General features: G+C 45.1%; 1 protein-coding gene across 1 annotated transcript; it reads right to left on the bottom strand.

The window, feature by feature from the left end:
• Nucleotides 1–596: 596 nt before the first annotated feature.
• Nucleotides 597–18,442, bottom strand: rtn4r (reticulon 4 receptor). Its single transcript, XM_078226118.1, has 3 exons — nucleotides 18,302–18,442; nucleotides 13,945–15,335; nucleotides 597–770 (listed from the first exon to the last, which is right to left on the bottom strand). Exons 1-3 carry the CDS (start codon nucleotides 18,309–18,311, stop codon nucleotides 597–599), a joined length of 1,575 nt encoding a protein of 524 aa, XP_078082244.1. The 5' UTR covers nucleotides 18,312–18,442.
• Nucleotides 18,443–24,360: the final 5,918 nt, after the last annotated feature.

The raw sequence follows: 24,360 nt of genomic DNA, 5'->3' as shown, positions 1-24,360 counted from the left end.
AACCCAAGTGTTTCTCCATATGGAGGTCTGATACCGCATTTGAGTCACTACTAAAAATGAAGTAAAGTATCTGAGCGAACCTGAGCTTTTTTCATTAACATGCAGTATTAGGGAACAAACATTTATGATGCTTACAGACCTTTTGGATGACCTGTTCACAATGCTAGAATGTTTACCCGTTGTACCACTTCATGGCTGGGAATTTAAAATCCTCCATTACCCAGACACTTCCCAATTTTGATGCTTTGCAGAAGGCAATTGTAGTGATGCTTTCTTCCAGTAGAACTGGGTGATCCTGGTGCTACAAATGGTCCCCAATTAGATGTCTTAAAGTACTTTTGTCCAGAGTGCCTCAACACAATGGCTCCTTTGACCTAGAGGCCTGCAACAAATGGGAATAGTTTTTGGTGACGTTAGTTGAGCAAAAAACATTGATTGGGGCACTGTGAAAACTCTTACTATTTCTTTGTGTACTCCAGTGGGAACTTATCATTTACTTGAGCAAACAGACAGGGCTTAGTCTTTTATTCTCACCCAAAATGGAATATCTGACAACATAACACTCTTTCGGCATCGCACTGAAGAGCCAACCTAGATTATGTGCTCAAATCTTTAGCGAAGCTTGAAACTATAATCTTCTGACTCAGAGCAACTCTGTTCACAATTAAGCTAAACTGACTCTTAAATGATGAAGACCCCTTTATGAGCTGTTTTCCCTGAGTAATCCTCAGCAGGTACTCACAAGATGAGAGTTGCAGCATGAACACAAGCTTTGAAAAGAATTCACATAGGATGAGAAACTATGGGCAAAATTTTCCCCAAAAAATGGCAAAGTGGCAGGTTCAGACTGAAAACTGACGTCTTTCTCCCCAGAGTAACAGACGGGATTTCCATCCAGATCCTCCCACATTTTGCCATTTTAAAGCAGGGAGGTGTGTTTTGCATTGTCATTGTGAGGAGTGGGGCCTAACGATGCCGGCAAGCCTGGCTCCATGGAGATCGGGTGCCATTTTTAAAGGGTGTCTGATCTTAAAACCATGTTAAAGAAGCTCCCCTCCATCACTGCCAGCATTGGGTCTTTGGGCCATCGATCCCCCCCCTGTAAATCCGCCCCCCCGCCCCCACCATGAAATGAACCCCTGTGAGAGTTTGTCACCATAACAGGATTTATGGGCCAGAAGATCACCCCCTATGTCTCATCTATGTCTGAATAGATAACTTGACATTTTCTGGCAGGACATGAGTAACTGTGTAATGAAAATATAATTATGTTATGGACACTTTGGCCCCTAACCTCGCCATTGGTCAAATGTCAGCACAATTCCAGTGACAATGCATTAACAGTGTTCCTTGAACTGCGAGGCCTGATGATCATCTTGACTTCTGGCAAGCCACAAGCTGTATTCATACACAGGAACCTATCCTCAGCAGGCAAAAAGAACATTCCAGGCACTGTGCCTTTTTTTGAATTGAACAATAGGATGGGAGCAATAGTTTCCTGGTGCATGCAGCATAGCAGTCAGTCAATCAGAGTTGACTTGCCAACCAATCAGCACCCTTTTCTTGTGCAGTATAAATTGTTGCTCCCTTTGAAATTTGGCATTCTTGCATCTGTCCTGATGAGTGCAAGATGAAAAACTTTGATAGCATGTATTTTATTTTCAGCAGTACATACTGACAGATATTCAGGCATAAAGTTGCCCATTGCTCGGGGGGGGGGGGTGGGTAACTCTGTGGCTTTATGTCTCTACTTACATGAAATATTATGGCTAGAAATTCAGAAAATAATTGGACTTCATGATTGATCTTAATGAAATTTATTCAATCTCATTCTTTATTTGTTGGTGAAACAATGCATTTTTGTTCTGTCAGTACAGGGTGTTATCCATGTCACTTCCCTTGAATTTGCTGCATAATAGCACCTATGTGTTGAGCAGGAGTGAAGAGTCAGGGGTGCTGTACAGAAAGGATTTTGACAGATTCAAGTGTGAGCATTGCCCTAGGTACCTTGGTTCACTTAATAAAACCAGTATTGTGTTATTTAGAAGTCTCATTTTGTTACATGGATGCTTCAGGCTTCCACCTCTGCTGTCACTCTGTTTGGAGTTGTTTTAAATAATTTGTTGCTTCCAAGATTCGGACGTTCAGAGGTCTGTTAAAAATTGCAAATAAAGTCCTCCATCTTTAGTCAGCAATCACCTTACAATCCCACACCAGGTAGCTCTTAGGGGTAATTCGGTTGGGTTTTCAGCTTTTGTAACAGTGCCAACAATCAATATGTGGAATGGTTCGGATTATTGTATATAATGTGGGATCAACCAACATGGAAAAGGAAAGGACAGTTTCCTTGAGTGAAAATGAATTGTAACAGCAATTAGGTGGGTGGAAAGGCTTTTCCTGAGTGTTTGAAGAATTTATTGTGTGATCTTTATCCCGGAGGAATATACGCCATAATGTTTGCATCTTTTGATCAATTCAATTATAGTAAGTTCAGAACTGATTTAATCTGCTCTGTAAACTATGTGATACCCTTTAAATTAACAGAGAAAAATAGAACAACAGAACAGTATCTGAGCAAACTGCCCATAACCCACAAGGTGACATTGGATATCTTGGAAGTGTGCTTCTCCATCTGCTTGATGTCTTTGACACTGTTGACCAAACCATTGTTTTACTCTGCCGTGTAGCTGGGTGAGATTTCACTCACCTGGCTCCACGCTTTTCCACCCGAGAGAATTACCCACCATGGATTCTCTTTCTGCTCCCACACTGTTACATCAAAACTCCTCACAGGATCTATACTCAGGAATGTCAATGGTAAGTGGCTTTTGGGTAAGATGTTAAACTGAGGTTCTATGTGACTACTCGAGTGGAGGTAAAAGATTCCATGGCACTATTTTGAAGATGAACATAGTGTTTATTCCCAGTGTCCTGGCCAATGTTCATCCCTCAATCAACATCACAAAAATAGATCATATGGTAATTACCACATTTCTATTTGTAGGAGTTCACTGAGCACATATTAGGTGCTGCATTTCCTACATTACACCAGTGACTACACTTCAAAAATACTTCACTGGCTGTTAAGTGCTTTGAGACATCTGATGGTTGTGAAGAGCACTGTATAAATGCAAATCTTTCTTCCTGTGTCCTATTTCTCATCCACATGCTGCACCCAAAAACATATCAAATTCTACAGGCAGAATCTTACTGTCTTTAAAGATTTTCAGAGATTGGGCCCAAGAGAGTGTTCTGACCCCATTGGTCATGCCTGCTGCCTATCTGTGCCATCCTACTGAAGGTGACTAATGAAGAGACTGTCTTTGGGATTGCCAACCAATTAAGGGTGGCAGATGGGACAGGTACCGAGCGAGGCCAATGGGAGTGGCCAAGTATTGGCATGCCAACAGCCCCACAAAGAGAACGGGTCACTGCTGCAACAGACAGGAGAATGCGAGGGTGCTGCAAGATGGAGGTGCTTTCTGAAGTATTGCTGATGATTTAAAATGATCCATGACCACAGCTGCCAAGACCAACATTGTGGAGGCAGGCTATTTCCAAGGACCTCCCAGACTTTACCCAGAGGATGGGACCTGTCCACTTTTTGTAATATCCCAGCAACTCTCAAATCTGGCCCCTCCAGTTGAAACTCATTGGTTACTTGCTGCTGCTGCATAGGTAGCTGCTTCCATTTCCCATCCGCCTTTGGTAAGGTCAGCCAGAGACAGGAATACATCCAATCAGCCATTCTCAAAAACTCTCCCAACTGTCTGCCACCAAATCTGCTCCATGCGGCTGGTAAGATTCCACCTCACATGTACTCTGATAAAACCTGGCATTACATCTTCAGCAATTATCTCAACCTCTTTGTAGTTTACCACACTGTTTGTTCAACATCCAGTCCAAAAGAATCAGCAATTTCTTCCAACTCAATATTAGGAAGATCCAAGAGAGTTGATGGAGTTTTCTGACTGCGCTCGTCCCAAAACCAGAAGATCTTGCCCGAAGTCAACAGACTTTTGCATGGTCTGCCCTCCCCCTCCCACCCTCACCCCACCCACTATGATCCCCATATGGCTGGGATGAGAAAATTCCCTCTCCCCCTCTGTGTCTTTTGGCCCCATCACAAACTCAGTTCCATAGGCATCATCTCCATCCATCTCCCTGATCACTCTCTGAAGTTTAATCAGCCTTTTAGCAGCCTTTGCATCTTAGTTGATCCTGAGATGAGCTTCCATCCTCATATCCACACAATCACTCAAACCATCCACGTCCACCTTCCTAACATTACCTGTCTCCATTCAGCTCCAGTTCATCTGCTCTTGAAATCACCTATGGCTTTGTTATTTCTCATCGTGATGATTCCAATGCTCTCCTGACTCCTCCCATTTTCCACTTTCTAAAAACTTGAACTCATCCAAAACAATGTTGCCTGTATCCTGATTTGCACAGCCTCAACACCCATTCAATTACCCTGTGCATGCTGACCTACAATGGCTCCTGATTTACTTACAATTTAATTTTAAAATTCCTACTCTTGTTTTCAAATTCTTCCATGACCTTTCCTCTTCCCATCTTTGTAATCTTCTCCAGATCCACAATCATTTGAGATCTCTGTGCTTCTCCAATTCTGCCCTCTTGTGTGTTACTAATTTTAACCATTCCACCATTTGCAGCTGTGCCTTCAGCTCCCTGGGCACTAGAATTCCCAGTAAGAAGTTTAACAACACCAGGTTAAAGTCCAACAGGTTTATTTGGTAGCAAAAGCCACACAAGCTTTCGGAGCTGCAAGCCCCTTCTTCAGGTGAGTGGGAATTCTGTTCACAAACAGACACAAACACAAACCTCTGTTTGTGAACAGAATTCCCACTCACCTGAAGAAGGGGCTTGCAGCTCCGAAAGCTTGTGTGGCTTTTGCTACCAAATAAACCTGTTGGACTTTAACCTGGTGTTGTAAAACTTCTTACTGTGTTTACCCCAGTCCAACGCCGGCATCTCCACATCATCACTAGAATTCCCTCCATATATGACTCTCCGACACTGCCTCTCTCTCCTGTTGTATGATGCTTCTTAAACCCTACGACCAAACTTTTAGTCATCTGTCCTATCTCCGTATGTGACTCAGGGTCAAATTTCTTTTGGCAACACTCCTCTGAAGTGCCTTGGGATGTTTTATTATATTAAAGGTGCTGCATAAAATGCAGGTTGTTGTTGATTTGATTTGATTTGATTTATTATTGTCACATGTATTAGTCTACAGTGAAAAGTATTGTTTCTTGCATGCTATACAGACAAAGCATACTGTTCATAGAGAAGGAAACGAGAAAGTGCAGAATGTAGTTTTACAGTCATAGCTAGGGTGTAGAGAGAGAGATCAGCTTAATGCAAGGTAGGTCCATTTGAAGGTCTGATGGCAGCAGGGAAGAAGCTGTTCTTGAGTCGGTTGGCACATGACCTCAGACTTTTGTATCTTTTTCCCGATGGAAGAAGGTGGAAGAGAGCGTGTCCGGGGTACGTGGGGTCCTTAATTATGCTGGCTGCTTTTCCGAGGCAATGGGAAATGTAGACAGAGTCAATGGATGGGAGGCTAGTTTGTGTGATGGATTGGGGTACATTCACGACCTTTGTGGTCAACGTGTGAACATTCACATATGGATTCTGAACATCTGGAAAAGACCTGGCACCATTGAATATTCAGTGGAGAATTAGACATACATGGACTTAAATCATTCAAATAAACATTAAGAGGAACAAATTGCTTATAGGAGTCATGAAAACTTTTAAAGGATATCAATCATTTTGACAAGATGGAGAATGTTCTCGAGAATGTCTCTTTGTGGTTTAATGTTAGTTTTCTTCTTTACTTGTTGCTTTCACGTATTACTATCAGAACAATAATTTCTGATTGACAAGAATGGCAGATAGTTTTCCGCATCCTCTTGATACCTGGCTGCCTCTAGGTAGGTGGGAATAGCTGGTAGATGTGCATGGGTAGCTGCTCGTGGTGTGGAGACTACTGATAAATAGGTAGGAACTACTGGTGGATGGGTGTTTGTTTCTGGTGCTTCTCTGGGAACTGCTGATCTCACCCTTAACTGAGCAGTTCACCTGAAATCACCCACTGTAATGCCATCCCTTTAAGCTACCTGCTGTTACACTTTATTTACAATATTAAACTCTTTATCAAACAACCATTGGTAAGTAGCAACGATGTTTGTGTGGAAAGCAGAATGGCTGCTCCAAGCTCATCAGGTCAACTTCCATTAACTGGACCGATATTATAAACTATTAAATAACAGATATCAGAAAGTAAATGCAAATACTTACTATTTATTGAAACAAATAAGAATGCAATCTCAGACAATCCCTATAACTGGGGCATTAACTCGAACAAATTTAAGAATATTAGCAGAAAGGATTAAAGCAAGAGAAGCAGATGTGAACAATTGGCATGGGAGTGTGTACAGGAGCAAAGAATTATTGTCAGCGCATTTCCTGAGGTAGTGGATACAGAGAGAGAATATTATAATAAGAACTCCTCTTGGGATACTGGGTACAGGAAGAGCATTTTATCATCAGAATTCCATCCAGGATAGTGAGTACCGGAAGAGGATATTATAATCAGGATTCCTCCTCGGATACTGGGCACAGAGTGAGGATAATATTATCAAAATTCCTCCCGGGATTGTGGATACAGAGTGAGGATATTACCATTAAAATTCCTCCTGGGATACTGGGTACAGGGAGAGCATTTTACCATCAGAATTCCTCCCAGGATAGTGGGTACAGGAAGAGGAGATTATAATCATAATTCCTCCTCGGATACTGGGCATAGAGTGTGGGTAATATATCAGAATTCCTCCCAGGATAGTGGATACAGAGTGAGGATATATTCATCAGAATTCCTTCTGCGATACTGGGTACAGGGAGAGATATTTTAATTAGAATTCCTCCTGGGATAGTGGAAACAGAGTAAGGATATTATAATCAGAATTCCTCCCAGGTTAGTGGTACAGGAAAAGATATTGTAATTAAAATTCCTTCCAGGATATTGGAAACAGAGCGAGGATATTATTGTCAGAATTCTTCCCGAGATAGTGGATACAGAGTAAGGATATTATTGTCAGAATTCTTCCCAAGATAGTGGATACAGAGTAAGGATATTATGGTCAGAATTCTTCCCAGTGTAGTGGATACAGAAGGGGGATATTATAATCAGAATTCCTTCTGAGACAGTATTACATGGACAAATCTATTATAATTAGAGTTCCTCTCAGGATGGTGTGTACACAGAAAGATTATTATCATCAGCATTTTTCCTAGAGCTTTGAATGCAGCATGAATCCACTGGTATCAAAATGACACCTGAGGCTGTGTGCTGAGGGAGAGCCCACTGATAATGGAGACTGCCCTGGAAAAATGTCCACAAGGAGAGCCTATTGTTACCTAAACTCTTGCTTGGGATAGTGCATTATTGAAGTGTGCAATGCTATTACCTCTGGAGTCTAACAACATTGCCAACCCTTCCATTGCATGTATATAAAGCAACATTGAAATTATTTTTATATAAGAGATAACACAAGAACAACATTTCAAAGTAACTCATTCATCTATTGGCACCTGTGCAGTGAAAGTGGTCAGATTTTCCACAAATGTCTTCTTTCAGCACCTTTGCTCAGTGGAGTATTGAGCAGGAACTGCTGCAATTCACATATATTGGCTTGTTACAAGTAGTTAAAGAGTGTCTCTGTTCTGTATTACTATAATTGGCTATGTGCGTTTTTGGAGTTTGAATGTAGACATGTCTTTATTTTTAGGACTCTTATACGAAACCTGGACTGGGCCTTCTGGCGTCTTTGAATTGATTTAGAATATATTAAAATAATACAAAAAAGAAAATTACATTATCTACATAGAAAATCATCCAGTATATTTGATCGCATCCGTCTCAGGCTTGTACAGGGATGGGGATCATATCAGTTGGATGACTATATTCCAGCCAAGATAACCAACTCCATTATTATTACTATGAGTTCCCATGAAAGGTCATTGAGCTGAAATTTAACTCTCTTACTCTCTCCACAGATGCTGTGACGACTGATGCATAATTCCAGCATTTTCTGCCTTTATTTCAGATTTTCAGCTTCACAGTATTTTGCTGTTCTATTATTCTGGTCATTATCGCATTGCTGTTTGTGAGAGCTTGCCGTGCGCAAATGGGGTTGCCTGGTTTCCTACGACAGTGACTATACTTCAAAAGTACTTTGAGACTTCCTGTGGCCCTGAAAACATGACATAAATGCAAATTTAAAAAAAAATCTTTGATACTGACAATCACTTTAAATCATGCGACTGTCAGTATCAAGGCAAGTTGGGCTTTATTTCTCGTTTGTCCATTAAGTCTTATGTTCCTATATCTGTGGATATACAATCAGATGAATAAGTTCGTCTACAGATATTTAGGATATTATGGATACATGGGGAATCCATCAGTTAGTGTGTTATACAATGGAATACATACATTGGACTCCTTCAGTCTGGGTATTGCAATAGGATGAATGAATATGGTATTATGGCATTATTATAATATGGTATTATTATGGAATATGGGAATGTGATATTACAATAGAATGAATGCGGGCAGCACAGTGGCATAGTGATTAGCACTGCTGCCTCACAGCACCAGGGACCCGGGTTCGATTCCCGGCTTGGGTCACTGTCTATGTGGAGTTTGCACATTCTCCCCATGACTGCGTGGATTTCCTCCGGGTGCTCCAGTTTCCTCCCACAGTCCAAAGATGTGCAGGTTAGGTGGATTGGCCATGCTAAATTGTCCCTTAGTGTCAGGGGGATTAAGACGGTAAATAGGTGGGGTTACGGGGATAGGGCCTGGGTGGGATTGTTGTCGGTGCAGGCACAATGGGCCAAATGGCCTCCTTCTGCACTGTAGGGATTCTATAATTCTATGAATATATGGGGTTTGATTCTGTTATGCGGCAGTCTAGGCAGCTACCTCTATGCGGTCTGCTTATGCGCTAGCATCTAGCAGTCACATGGAATGAATAGAAGTTGTGCTCGGCCCACACACATGCTTTGTCCAGCTCATTTTGTTCACCATCATTGTCACCTACTGGGATTGGGGATTGGGCCATGGCATCATTCCTGGAAATTACTGCAATGCAGCAAAATGCGGGAAAGTTAAACTGGTCTAAAAAATAGCATTGATTTGGATGTGAGAATCGTTTGAAGTTTAAGTAACATTTAGTTGATTGGTTGTAGTTATGCACTGATGAAGAATCAATCTCAAACTGTGCATTTGGACTTCAAATCTAAATAAAAATTCCGGCTGCATTAATCACTGTTACCCTAACTAGACTTCGTATATAAAAAGCTGTAAGGAAACTAATGCGGTGTTTGAATAATTATCCTTCCAATCCTGAGACCGGGTAACATGCACAGTTCAGATGAAAGAAAGACAGCACAATGAAAAGATGATTTTTTTTTTATTTTGTCTCCTGCTGAACTCAAGGAACAGCTTCCGAATCACCTCTGCTGACTTCTTCAGCTGTCATTTCCACTAATTGGAGTTGGGTCGGTGGCCTAGAATCACACTTATAAACAGCACAAATAGAAAGATACAAGACTGCGCCCTGCAGACTGGGAATAAATAAATATTCCAAACCTCTCGGGTTCAACCTGCTCTGAGGGCCAATTGTTAAAGTTTCACATTAATGCGTTAATCAGTCCCCCACCCCAATTCTTCATGATGAACAGTTGCCCCTCGTTGAACATCATTTCAGCGCCCCCCCCCCCCCCCAAGGGAACTTAGTGCTGGAGGCAGATGCTCCTTCAGACTGAGCGAGGGCAGAGAGTTGCGCTGATGTGCCTGGCTGACCTCGCCTCCAACCCCCTTTTGTTTTTTCTCCCTGTTCTGGCAACCTCATCAAGACAAGATACCTCTGGCAGGCGGGCAGGCAGGACCGCTTCTCCTGGGATTTCTTGACGTGGATCTCGGAGCCCGGGTAACATGGTGCAGCGAGGACCTGCTCAAAAGTTTGTGTTAATCGGATGACATGTCTGTGGATTGAAAGTCTCCTTTACAATATGCCATGTGTGGAAAAGAAAATCACCATAATATGCACACCAATCAAGAGGAAGAATAAAACGCGTCACTGCACTAGGATAGACCATTGTAACCTCAATGTATTATTAATATAAGGAGTGTTTATAAAGAGCTGAGCACACAGACCTGGGGGAAGGGAGTGGGGAGGGGGGTGGTTCTTCATCTGCCTGAACATTGCTAATCCCATCACCCCGCACATTCCTATTCCCAAATCTGCACCTTCCATTCCTAACTCGGCAAATATTCCCAAATCGCTCCTCCCACTAAGAAAATAACTTTCACTGACTGTTCCCGTCCAATATGCGCATTTATTTGTACCAGTAAATAAATCACCGAATTGAAATGATAGAAATGTAGTGTGTTGTGATGTTTGGCCGACACGAGGCATGGATTTAGCGGATTTTTTTTTCTATCTCTGGTTAATGTTACACGGGTTGAATGGACTCCCGTGTAGCCAGCCCTGCTGTGTGTGCGTGTGTCTGTATTTTTGGGGGAATGGAGAACTCTGCTCCGCTCACATTGCAGCGAACCTGAAGCTAGGAAAGCTGCCCGTGTCGAAGCTGAAATGTTCCTCAACATTGAGAGAGGTCAGAGCGACAGAGGATTGCAATCACCCGGAGACAGGCTGAGAGAAATCTAACCCCAGCCGTTCAATAAAACCTTTTGAGAGCTAGACCAATTTACCCAGTCTTAATTTGTTGGGAGATTTTGCAAACAGACGCTTCGTTACTTCTGAAGTTTTGTCTTTCATTAATGTTTAATTTTTAAAAAAGATTTTTAAAAGTGAAATTCGAATGGAAATATCTCCTGGCAATCTCATTCGGTTCTCTTCCTATTAGCTGTTTTGTATTTCTAATGGAGCCGGATGACTCCTTTGAAGTGTTTCTGATAAAATTGCACCGCATTGATATTTGATCTTGTCCTGTGTATATTTTTTGGGGGTTTAACCAGTTCATGCATGCTTCATTGGGGGGATTCCTAAATGGCGTGCAGTGAGAGTTGCTCACTTTGTACTGGTACATCACAGTACTTGGTGTTCCATACGTTCGGTACCTGCAGTATTTTTGCAACACGTGTATACACCTCCCCACCCCACTCCAGCCCAGTGCTCAGGTGAAGAGACATTAACCCACCAAGCGCTCCCCCCCTCCCCCCATCTCTTTACACCTTCCAGAGGCCATTTAAAGAGGGAATTCATCAACACCCACCTCCCACCCCCCAATCCCCTGTATCAGAAAATTCCACAGCTCCCCCCCCCCCCCGCCCCCAGTTCTGTAAGTCACTGAATGGACAGAGGCTGCCAGGGGGACGTTAAACTAATAAAGGAAAGTAAAATGTCAAAAGTTACAAATAAAGGGGTGGATGGGGAACATTAAACTAATAAAGGAAGGGAAAATGACAAAAGTTACAAATGTGGAAAGCAGTGGGCTGGATTGGGGACTGTTCGATATAGAAAAAGAGGACTTATCCGAAAAATTATATCCTTTCAATGCAAACGATCCTATCTCCCCACCAGTTGGTCGCCATCCAGTTAAAAAAAAATCAACATCAACTGTCCTGTGTCCAATATACCCTGGCCTGCCCCGGCTTAGCTGGTCACAGCGATAAAAGTGTCTGCACTGTAGGGATATGGGGGTAGGGCCTGGGTGGGATTGTGATCGGTGCAGACTCGATGGGCCGAATGGCCTCTTTCTGTACTGAAGGGTTTCTATGACTTCTATGCTTCAGTTACCCCCCTCCCCCCCCCCCCCACTCCCCCGCCCCCCAAGCTTGACCAGGCTGTCCAAGGCCCACGGTCACACAATGGTCACTGGGGGGGGGGGGGGGGCGAGAGGGGGAGCTGGGAGCCAGTACAAGGTGAGCAACTCCCCATGGGAATGTCGCCCCGGCAATGCCTTCAGGAGAAATGAGATGAAGTAACATCCTGATAATATTCAGCTAGCAGCACGTTTGCAAGGAAAGGAAAGAAGGTCGCGCTGTGATAGGGTTAGAGGCAGAGGGGTAGGAGGAGTGTGCAGCATAAACACGGGCATGGAGCAGTTGGGCCGAATGGCCTGTTTCTCTGCTATTCGTTGTATGCCATGTAATTGCTGATTCGAGGGCGCAAATCAGACTCCCTTTGCAATTTCCGTGAGATCTGTTGGCCTGTTAATCACTCGATCTGCAGCGAAGGTCATGTGCAGTTTCTGTTCTTATCAGTTTAATATCTGACACGTTTGCTATTTGGGGAGGGGGAGAGCAAATATTACATTGACTTTTTGGAACAGGGGACTGTACCCCTTTCCTCTGGCCTGGTGATATCGGTCACCGCGATGGTAAACCACAAACTGAGAGCAATGTCTCTGGGATTGCAGGTTCGAATCTCACCATGGTCGGTGGTTAAATTTGAATTCTAAAATAAACCCGGCTAACGGGTTTGAAAATGAAACAAAACGGTGTTAGAAAGCAGGGGGAGGATGGAGATGAGACTCCAGGCTGGGGACGGATCTCTTGCTTTCAGTACCATGAAGAGATGCGGTTGCAGTGATCATCCCTCCCAGGAAAACGAGCCCTTCTATCCCGTGGAATATGCTTTTTAAACCATCCTTCAATCCTAATTCTCCTGAATCGCCTATAACCACACTTTAATTCGATCTGTCTTTTCAATCCGGTATACGTGTTGGATTAAAAAAATATATAAAACAGAAATCTGAATGGATTTAAGCACTAAAGCAAAAATAAAGTGCACATTCCCAGTGACTGACAACTAGTCGTTTCACTGGGAATTATTAGATATTCGGGCTGAATGGAAAATAACATTGTCTAATCCCAATAATTTCTGCTCGCTTTCACCTAGATTGTTTTTGTTATTCTCGGTATGAATCCAGACCAGGGGAGAGATGCGGGTTCATCTGAAACGCTCCCACAAGGGGTTAAGAAATAAATGTGCAACTTGGAAAAGATGATCGAATTCCTTCAAGACCAGAGCAATGAACTAAACGCGCGGGTTTTCCAGCCCACAGAATCTTAGACGAAAGGATATCTTAAAAAAATCTTTTATTTTCTTTTATTCTTCTTCTTCTTTTGGAATATATTTGAACCTTTTATACAAGTAAAATTAAACGGGTCCAAGGTGGTTTGCCTCCTGTCTGCATTGGGCAGTACATTCTGTTAGAAATGAGGCGGGGGGTGGGGGGGGGGGGGTGGGGATGAGTGAGGCGGTAGGGCGAGATGAGGGTCGGCACATAAAAGGGAAGGGGGGGTGGGGTAAAGGAAGAGAAGTGGAAACAACATCGGAACTCAGTGCATCACATTCCACCACGGGGCCGGGGGGGGGGGGGGGGGGGGAGAAAAATCAAACTCAAATCATCTCAAAATCAAAAACCAAAACAAAAAGGAGAATGCAAATACCAGAACATGGATTCCCAGTTATCGATCCATCCTCCAACAGCCCGTGGCTGAGTCCCCCTCGTTTGTGAGGTTGACTCGATGTTCGATCAGTAAAATTAAACTGAATAACATTTTTTTTTTGCGTTTTCTGTCCCTTTTCTTGCAAAAAGCTTGAATCGCGATGGAATTTGAAAGGATGAATCCGTCATGTCAATGATTGAACACATAAGTATCTACATTATTTCCTTTCCTTTTTTTTAAACATTTTATATAAAGGCATCCAAGTTATTTTAGATCGATCAAAGCTTTCTTCACTTTATAACCATAGGTTCTCTTCAATTGTCTTTAGAGGTCAAATGAAAGTACTTCGCTGAATCGGGCCAGTGCGTGAAGCGATTACTCTTTCTGTTTTAACAAATATACAGCAATAAGGGCAAAAGGGAGACTGTTACCAGAGCTGACTTGCACACTAGCATTCGATACGACCCGTTACTGTGGCGGCACGAAGATGAGTCAGTTTTAGGCTTTTTGTAGCATTTTCGTTTCTTTTTAGTTGTGGGCGACGTGGAGGAGTCTAGATTGTCCAACAACTCGGGGCTAAGCATGACTAACGATTGGTCTATTTTGGCAGAGAAAGTCCCCATGGGGGCATCGCTCAGCCCACTTTTGTACGTCCCGTTCTTCGACAGGTCGTTCTCCGCGTACCTGCTCTTGGAGATGTTCTCCTTGTCTTTCAGCGGGTTGCTGGTGGACCCTCGGCTGTTGTACGAGGAGGGAGCCGACTTGGCTTTGGCGTGAATGAGGGGGGACTGCTCGCTGCCCGGCTCGCAGCACCTGATGGAACCGTCCCTGGGGCCGGCTGGGGTCTCCACCGTGGGCAGTTTGCCAGATCTGGTCCGGGTGCTGAAGATGCTGGTCCGGATCTGGCTGGAGGGATCCAGGCAGGTCTCCAGGTCGCGGCGGTCCAGTGTTTTGAGATCACTCAGGAACAGGCGGGAGGGGGTGTGACACTCCAACACCGAACTAGATCCGCGGAAATGCCGAAACCATTCCCAAAGAGACTTGGCTCGACAATCACAGATCCACTGGTTCCCATTCAGCCGCAGGTACTGGAGGGACACCAGTGGGTCCATGGTCTGCCCAGTCAGCACGGTGATGTTGTTGTTAAAGAGATACAATAAGCCTAACTTGCCCAGGTCATGGAAAGCCCTTCTGTGCACCAGCTTAATTCGATTCTGGTGGAGCAGGAGTTTATCCAGGCTGCCCAAGCCCCGGAACACATTTTCCGACAAACTCTTGATCCTGTTCCCGTGCAAGAATAAGGAAGTCAGGTTGCCCAAGTCCACAAACAGGTCGTCTTCCAATTTCTCCAACACGTTCTCCTGTAGGTAGAGGTACTGCAAGGAGCCGAGCCCCCTGAATATCCCAAAGGGCAGCTCTGAAAGGCCGCATCTGTGGATATGCAGGGTGTGTAGGCGCGCCAAGCCCTGGAAAGTGGTGGGAGTCAGGGACTTAAGATTGATATTTTCCCCAATATCCAACTCCTCCAGGCGCCCCAGGCCAGAGAAAGCCCCGGACTGGATGATGCTGATGTTGTTGGAATGAAGCCAAAGCACTGTCAGGTTCCGGCGTGAGCTGAAGCTGCTGGAGCTCACCAGAGGAATCTTGTTGTTCTGCAGGAAGATCCGCTGGCTTCGGAGTGGGATCCCGTCCGGAACCGCTTTGAACCCCTGCTGCTGACAGCTGACTGTCATGGGCTCGCTGTAGCAGGTACAATCCTCGGGACAGGAGTCAGCTTTGGGGAGATAGTGTAAGCAGAGGGCCAGGAAGAGGAGTCGGTTTCCTGTGGAGCAAGGAGAATGATATAGTCAATATAACCTGTTTAATTGCTGTGTAACCCATTGCGTCCCCCGCGGCTGTTCAGCCATCCACTCTGGGAGCAGAGTCACACGGGACTGCATTCTGCCAGCACTGTAACCCCCGAGTTTGTATTCAGCCCCTCTGCAGCCTGTGCTGTACCCCTCAAACTGACCACCATCCGTCAGCAATAGCAACAATAATGATCAAGGAATAATGCCCTGGTCCATTACCTGATAACATCACTGTTCTGCTAATCAGTGTGTGGTCAGAGGGCAGGATATATATATGTGTCTCCCAGACCGATTTCTTACAGGCATATATAAATACCCGCCCCCCACCCCATCCCTCCAACTGCACCTCCGTCCCCGCCGACACTTGTACTCACAGTGTAGGAATGAGCACTGCCAGTTTCAAACTATTAAATTACAGTAACGGGGATCATCAATGTTCAGGAACCCAACAGCACCAAGTTAAAAACGGTGCTGGCTGTGGGTGGGGAGGGTGGGGGGGGGGGGCGGAGGGAGGGGGAGGTAGGGGTGTCTGCCCTCCATCCCCCCTCCCTCCCTCCCTTCTACCGCCCACCCTTGTCATTGTCCAAAAATAGCAATGGGGGTTTAAACACGCTCGTTGTCAAATTGAATTCATTCCAAGTTTAAAGTTAATGATTTGCGAGAGAGGGCTGGGAGGGTGGAAGGGGGGGGGGGGGGGGGTGGGAGGGGGATGGTTGGGGGTGGGGGAGGGATGTGGTTGGGGGAGGGGATGGGGTATTAGGGTGGAGGAGGGGGTGGTTGGGGTGGGTAGAGGTGGTTGGGTAGGGGAGGGGGTGAGTGGGGGACGGGTGGGGGTAGTAGGGTGGGAGAGGGGGTGATTGGGGTGGTTAGGGATGGTTGGGTAAGGGGTGGGCTGGTTGGGGGTGGGGAGAAGGGGGTAGTTGGGGTAGGATGGGGGTCTAAGGGTGGGGTGGGGGAGGAAGGTGGCTCTGGGGGAGGGGGCAGTTCCGCTCTCTCGGAGTGACGCCCCTGTTTTTGTGCCAGTTATTGGGTTTGGATTTGCTCCAGGCTGGACAGAGCCTTCAGTGGGTTTCTGAGAGGGAGCTGAGAGCGGCTGTGGAATAAGCGAGTGTGGTGACGAGCAAAGCCTGACACACTGAGAGGCACCGACTGATCCATCCCTGGAAGCACATTACTGCAACCTTCCACTCCGGGGCGATACGCGCGCGTTTGGAATTCTGTTTTCATCTCAATCCAATTCTTACAGAATCACTTGCTGTTTAATTTTCCCGCTTTCCACTTACTGAGTTTCTACCACACCATCAGTTCCCAGACTCCAGTGATATGCAATTATCTGCTGTTTTCTGTTGCCTCCTTCTTTCTGGCTATGATCAGTTACTTTATCCTATCTCCCTCCCGCTCTTGTTCTACCTGGGTATGCCTCTGCAGTTCCGCTTGCAGTCTCTGTGTACCTCTACCTGGCTAACTCTCTGTCTTTCTCTACACGATTTCTTTCACATTTCCAACATCCAGAACATTTTGTTTAGGTACCTATCTCGATTCCGTTCTATTTTCAGTCTTTTTCTATCTATTTATCTGTCTTTAAATCCGCAACTATTTCTCTCTCTATGTATCCATTTCTCCAGTTCCTTTCCAGTCTATTCTCCTTTACCTGTACACCTCTATCCATTTAACTCTGCACCTCAAACGTTCTGTATCTATCTTTATTCAGCCCTGTTTTTTTTACCATTCAATCTTTCTATAAGGCTATCTCTATCCAATTGCCCATACATCCAAAAATCAACATATCTGAAGTACGTCTTTCTTCTCATCTGTCTGCCCATCTCTCACTCTGCTGTCTTTCACTGTATCTATGTGTACCTCTCTCGAATATTCTCTTTATCGCCTCCTGTATTTGGCGGCGGACTCTTCGCTCCATCTGTGCGCCCATCTCGTATGTACCTCACAATCCGAACACTTATCTCCACCCCACCCCAATCTCCTTCCAGATGCTTCTTCATCCACTGCCTCACTCTGTTTTAACGCAGAATCTATGAGGTCGAGCCAGGCACACCATATCCACCAGTTTGTCCGCGCCTGTACATTATTTTTTAAATGATGAAAATTATTATTGCTCACGGGGACTTTCCAGTTTGAAAACCGGACCTGGGGCAGAGGCGGCACTGAGAACTTTCAAGGCTCCGAAAGTGCCAAGGGACACCTGACACGATGAGTGTTTGCCGAATGAAATATCACCAGGTCGAGTTGGAAACCAAGACAGAGGTTGTTACATTCAGCCTCGATCACTCCACAACCCTCTTCAAACACCATCATCCCGAGCTCCATTTTCCAGTAAATCCTGCTGGATGTTAATCCCCCCCCCCCCCCACCTCATCCATTTTCCCCTTGAGCCTCAGCTTGCCCTGATCAGGGGGTGTTAAGCCCCCTCCATCACCCCTCTTTCCACCCCCCCCCCCGAGCAATTAAACTGTAAAATACCCTCCCCGAATGTTACTTCCAACTTTGCCCTGGGGATTATTCTAGCCCGGGGTGGGGGAGGGAGTGGGAGGGAAAGGGATATTTCGTCTTTCTGGTGAGGGACGTTATCCAGACCCGCCGCTAACCGATGACACACTGGAAGACCACTTCTGGCACTGAACCGGTCACAAGCTCCGGCGAGTTCCCTCCTTGCCTTATCGACACTTCCATAAAAGTGCCAAGCAATTTATAGCTGCATCTCCGCCCCTCTTTCAATCGGCAAGACTTTCTCCATTGAATAAATAATTCAGCCGGATTTCTCGACAGGAATTAATCGCCTCCCCCCTCGCCCTCTCCCCACCGATTTATTCAACACCATTCGATTTAATCTGTTTGCGTAAAGTTAGCGGATGTTGTGTCCCTTTGCAGAGAGAAAATAAAGAAAGTTGCTTCTAGTTTGGTCAGTGCGAATCTCTCCTACCTTCAGCCATCGTCTTCTTGGTGGTCGCCTTTGCGGGGCTGTTGTTGCTTTCCCAATTTTAAAAAGAGGCAGGGAAAGGGGTTGGTGGTGTTGTGCAGCTAGGCTGGACCTTCCAGAGCCCTCGGAGCCAGCAAGAGCCGGGGTGGGATGGTGATGCAAGGGGAAAGTTAAAGCTGATACCACCACAGTGTGTCGGCAGCTTGGAGAGGGGGCTCTCCCCCTGCGGTCAGCATTACTCCCGAGGCGAGGGCGAGATCCCACACATCAGCGTCCCATAATGCGAGCATCACACAGGCACATAAGTCAGCAAAGTCCGATCCATGAGGAGTTTGGAGCGGTGGCTGGGCTGGGAGAGGAGAGCAGCCCGCGGCGTGTTTCTCTCTTCTCTCTCTCCCTTTCTGTACAGCGGGGCTGGTGGATTTGGGAGAGACAGAGAGAGAGAGCGAGGAGGCACTGAGCCGCAGTCAGGTCCGGGCGCCGACGATTTGCAAGCTCACGATGCAGAAACAGAATGAATGTTTTATCGAGCTTGTGGGGCGGGTTCACGTGGTCTGACGTGCTGAGAATCTGTCATCAGCATCTTGTGTGTGTGTGTGTGTGAGTGAGAGAGGAGGGGACAGGAGGATGCGCCACTCTGTGAGAAAGATGTGGGCACACTGGGGCACTGGGCAAAGATCCTGCCTAGAACGATGAAGGTTTTAGATACAGGGAGGGAGGGGGTGTTCAGTGATTGCACAGAAGAGTTGAAGGAGGCTACAGTGCACAGGGACTTTATAAAAGACAATCTGTGTGTAATTTACAATGAATGATTGGAGTTTAGAGTCCCCAGTGTCAGTTATCCCAGGGTCTTCTCTCTCTCTCCGTCTCTCTCTCTCTCTCACACACACACATTTGCAGGTAGAAAGCTGCCCAGTGTCAAGAGAGCAGCAATTTCGAAATCAGAGCACCGAGTTCAGTGTGATGTCTGCAGGATGTGAATTTGCTGCAGTTTGGTGTAAAGTCTGAGTTGAGGTGAGAGGATGAACCGCACCCCCGGGCAGTGTTGAGAGGAACCTCACTCACTCCCTCACTCGGGATCTGTAATGTTCCTGTAATTCCATCTCTCTCTCTCTCCCCCCCTGGGCATTGGCGGTGAGCGCTGGGATTCCAGCTCACAGTGAATCTCCGGATGGACTCGGGACAGAACGGGAAACGGGGCAAATGCTTTCACATCTCCAACCCCTCCCGAATGGAGCCCGCCTAATGGAAACTGTCAGTGGTGTATTAAATATAGGAACATGGGAGCAGAGTGGTTATGTTACCGGACTAGTCATTGACTAACGATCCATTATATAGAGATGAGTGGTAATCTCATTACAGCAGCCAGGAATATAAATTCAATTCATTAATTAAATATTTTTTTTAAAAAAAGGCTAATATCAGTAATGGTGACTGGATCCATCTTCATAGAATCATAGAATCCCAACATTGCAGAAGAAGGCCATTTGGCCCATCGAGCCTGACCGACAACAATCTCACCCACGCCCTATCCCCATAACCCCACATATTTACCCTGCTAATCTCCCTGACACTAAATGGCCAATCAACCTAATCTGCACATTTTCGGACTCTTAGTTACCTTTATTGAGATCCCTAGTTTGTTCACTAATGTCCTTTAGGGAAGGAAATCTGCCGTCCGTGTGGGCCTGACCTATATGTACCTCCAAGCCCAGAGCAATGTTATTGATTCTTAATTACCATCTGAAAAGGCCCAGTAAGTAGCTCAGTGGTTTCAAAACTGTGACATAAAATCTGTAAGAAGAATAAAACCAGAACATCTGATATGGATCTAAGCCTAGGATTCAGACATGACAAAGGCATACCCAGGCCAGCTGACCCTGCAGGTATCCCCCTCATTAACATCTGGGGACTTGTGTCAGAAATGCCCCACTGACAGCATCATACTCAGCAAATAATATAGAATCATAGAATCCCTACAGCTCAGAGAGAGGCCATTCAGCTCATCGATCCTGCACCGACTACTATCCCACCCAGACCCTAAGCCCGCAACCCCACTCATTTACCCTGCCAATCTTCCTGACACTAGGGGGAAATTGAACATGGCCAATCAACCTAACCCACACATCTTTGGATTGTGGGAGGAAACGGGAGCACCCGGAAGAAATTCAGGTAAACACAGGAAGAACATCCAAACTCCACACAGTCACCCAAAACTGGAATTGAAGCTGGATTCCTGGCACGTTGAGGCAGCAGTGCTAACTACTGTGCCACTGTGCCACCCAGGTAATACTGCCAACTAAAGTCCCAGTCTTCCACCTAAGCATTCCTGGTATGCCCTGTTCCACTGGCACCAGTAGAAGTGGTAACACAGTGAGGTAATGTCCTTTAGGGAAAGAAATCTGCCGTCCTTACCTGGTCTGGCCTACATGTGACTCCAGACCTACAGCAATGTGGTTGACTCTCAACTGCCCTCTGAACAAGGACAACTAGGTATGGGCAATAAATGCTGGCCATGTCCCAAGAGTGAATAAAAAAAGATAGAGCCAGGAGGGAGTGGCCTTAGGAGTCATCAATATTGACTTTGGACTCCATGAAGTCTCATGGCATCAGATGGAATATGAGCATCAATCCCCTGACTACCACTGTTGACCCTATCTCAGCTGATCAATCAGTACTCCTCAATGTTGAAGAACACTTAGAAGGAGCAGTGCGAGTAGCAAGGATGCAGAATAGACTCCATTAATGAACATCCAGAAGTCACCCTTACTGATCAAACTGATTAAGTCCTAAAGGAATGAGCTGACACAATGAGACTGTGGAGGTGGTAAGAGAATCATCAAAAAGGAACTACACACCTCCAGACCTTGTTACAGACTTGGTCCAATCATGAACAAAAAAGCTGAACTCCAGAGGTGAGGTAGACTGATGTCAATTGCCCTTGACATCAAGGCAGCAACAAACCCTAGAAAAATGAAGTCATTGGGAATCAGAGGAAACTCTTAGAATCATATGTAAAACAAAGGAATTTGGTTGTGGTTATTTCTGAGGGCAATGTGCTAGGTCCAAACATCTTCAGCTGCTTTACTAATGACTTTTACTCCATCATAAGGTCAAATAGGTTGCTGATGATTACACAGTGTTCAGTTCCATTCACAATTTTTCAGTTAATGTAGCAGTCCATGTGCATATGTAGCATGACCTGGATAACATTCAGGTTTGGGATGATAAGTGGCAAGTGATATTCATGCCACACAAGAACCAGGAAATAACGCCACCCACAAGCGAGAATGTCCCCTTAACATTCAATGGCATTATTATAATCAAATCCACCACCAGTAACAACCTGGGATGCTCACAATTGACCAGAAACTTAAATGAATGAGCAAAATAAATACTGTGGCTAGAAAAGCAGATCAGAGGCTGGGGGACACATCTCTTGACTTTCCAAAGCCTTTCACCACTTACAAATCAGAAGTGTGATGGAATGCTCTCTGCCTGCTAGACGAGTGCAGATCCAACAAGACTTTAAGAAGCTCAGTATCATCCAGTACAAAGGAGCCAATTGATTGGAACACCATCCATCACCTTAAACATTAATTCCCTTCAACACCAGTGTACTATGGTTGCAGTGTGTACCATCTCCAAAATGCAGAGTAGCAGCTTGCCAAGAAGAGAAGGTTGAGGACAGCACGGAAGTTAAAGAGAGCACTTTAAATAGTAAAGGCAATGTCAATAATCCTAGTACTAGACAGGTCAGGCAAGAACAGGGCAGAGAGTAAGGGAAGTCTAGATTAAACTGCATTTATTTCAATGCAAGTGGCCTGACAGGCAAGGCAGATGAACTCAGGGCATGGATGGGTACATAGGACTGGGATATTATAGCTATTATTGAAACATGGCTAAGGGAAGGACAGGACTGGCAACTAAATGTTCCAGGGTACAGATGCTATAGGAAAGATAGAACAGGAGGTAAGAGAGGAGGGGGAGTTGCATTTTTGATTAGGGAGATCATCACGGCAGTGATGAGAGAAGGGATATTTCGGAGAGTTCGCCACTGAATCTATATGGGTAGAATTGAGAAATAAGAACTGGGGAAATCACTTCGATAGGATTGTACTATAGGCTCCCAAATAGTCAGCAAGAAATTGAGGAGCATATATGGAAGGAGATTACAGATACCTCCAAGAAAAATAGGGTGGTATTAGTAGTGAACTTTAACTTCCCCAAAATTGACTGGGACAGCCACAGCATTAGGGGCTTGAAGGGAGAGAAATTTGTTGAATGTATTCAGGAGGAATTTTTCATTCGGTATGTGGATGGCCCAACTAGAGAGGGGGCAAAACTTGATCCCCCCCTTGGGAAATAAGAAAGAACAGGTGACCCGAGGGATCACTTTGGTACCAGGACCATAATTCCATTAGTTTAAAGATAGCTATGGAGAATGATAAGTCTGGTCCAAAAGTTAAAATTCTAAATTGGGGCAAGGCCAATTTTGATGATGTCAGACAGGAACTTTCAAATGTTCATTAGGGGAGCCTGTTGGCAGGCAAAGGGATGTCTGGTAAGTGGGAGGCTTTCAAAATTGTGTTAACCAGGTTCAGGGTAAGCACATTCCTATTAGAGTGAAAGGCAAGAAGTAGGGAACCCTGGATGATTCTGGATATTAAAGCCCTTGTCAAAAATAAGAAGAAGGCATATGACTTGCATAGGCATCTGGGATTAAGTGGATCCCTTGAAAAGTATAGAGGGTGTCGGAGTAGAGTTAAGAGAGAAATCAGGAGGGCAAAAAGGGACACGAGATTGCTTTGGCAGATAAGGCAAATCCAAAGAGCTTCTACAAACATATAAAGGGCAAAAGAGTAACACGGGAGAGAGTAGGGCCTCTTAAGGATCAACAAGGTCAACTATGTGCCCATCTACAAGAGATAGGTGAGTTCCTAAATGAATATTTCTCATCAGTATTTACAGTTGATAAAGGCATGGATTTTAGGGAACTTGGGGAAATAAATGGTGATATCTTGAAGAGTGTACATATTACTGAGAAGGAGGTGCTGGAAGTCTTGAAGCACATCAAGGTAGATAAATCCCCAAGACCTGATGAAGTGTATCCCAGGACGTTGTGGGAGGCTAGGGAGGAAATTACGGGTCTCCCAGCAGAGATATTTGAATCAAAAACAGCCACAGGTGAAGTACCTGAAGATTGGAGGGTGACAAATGTTGTACCTTTGTTTAAGAAGGGCTTCTGGGAAAAGTCTGGGAATTACAGTCCAGTGAGCCTAACGTCTGTAGTGGGTAAGTAGTTAGAAGGTATTCTGAGAAACAGGATCTACAGATATTTAGAGATGCAAGGACTGATTAGGGACAGTCAACATGGCTTTGTGAGTGGAAGATCATGTCTCACGAATTTGATTGAAATTTTGAAGGGGTAGGCAAGAAGGTAGATGAGGGCAGTGTAGTTGATATTGTCTACATGGACTTTAGCAAGGCCTTTGACAAGGTACCACATGGTAGGTTGTCGCATAAGGTTAAATCTCAGGGGATCCAGGGTGAAGTAGCCAATTGAATACCAAATTGGCTTGATGACAGAAGCCAGAGGGTGGTTGTCGAGGGTTGTTTTTCAAACTGGAGGCCTGTGACCAGCGGTGTGCCTCAGGGATCGGTGCTGAGTCCACTGTTATTTGTCATTTATATTAATGATTTGGATGGGAATTTCGGAGGCATGGTTAGTAAGTTTGCAGATGACACCAAGCTCGGTGGCATAGTGGATTGTGAAGAAGGTTAACTAGGATTGCAACAGGATCTTGATCCATTGGGCCAGTGGGCTGACGAATGGCAGATGGAGTTTAATTTAGATAAATGCGAGGTGATGCATTTTGGTAGATTGAACCAAGGCAGGACTTACTCAGTTAATGGTAAGGCATTGGGGAGAGTTATGGAACAAAGAGATCTAGTGGTACAGGTTCATAGCTTCTTGAAAGTGGAATCACAGGTGGACAAGGTGGTGAAAAAAGAATTCAGCATGCTTGGTTTCATTGGTCAGAACATTGAATACAAGAGTT

Source organism: Mustelus asterias, chromosome 13 (genome assembly GCF_964213995.1).
Source record: "Mustelus asterias chromosome 13, sMusAst1.hap1.1, whole genome shotgun sequence".
NCBI classification, from domain to species: domain Eukaryota; kingdom Metazoa; phylum Chordata; class Chondrichthyes; order Carcharhiniformes; family Triakidae; genus Mustelus; species Mustelus asterias.
This window is presented reverse-complemented; position numbering and strand designations above follow the sequence as displayed.

What these genes read in the sequence shown, in the direction of transcription:
- rtn4r (XM_078226118.1), bottom strand. An exon ending in TAGTGTGCAAGTCAGCTCTG is followed by an intron (nt 771 to 13,944) that starts GTAACAGTCTCC and finishes TTCTTTTCAAAG; the next exon opens with CTTGTGTTCATGCTGCAACT.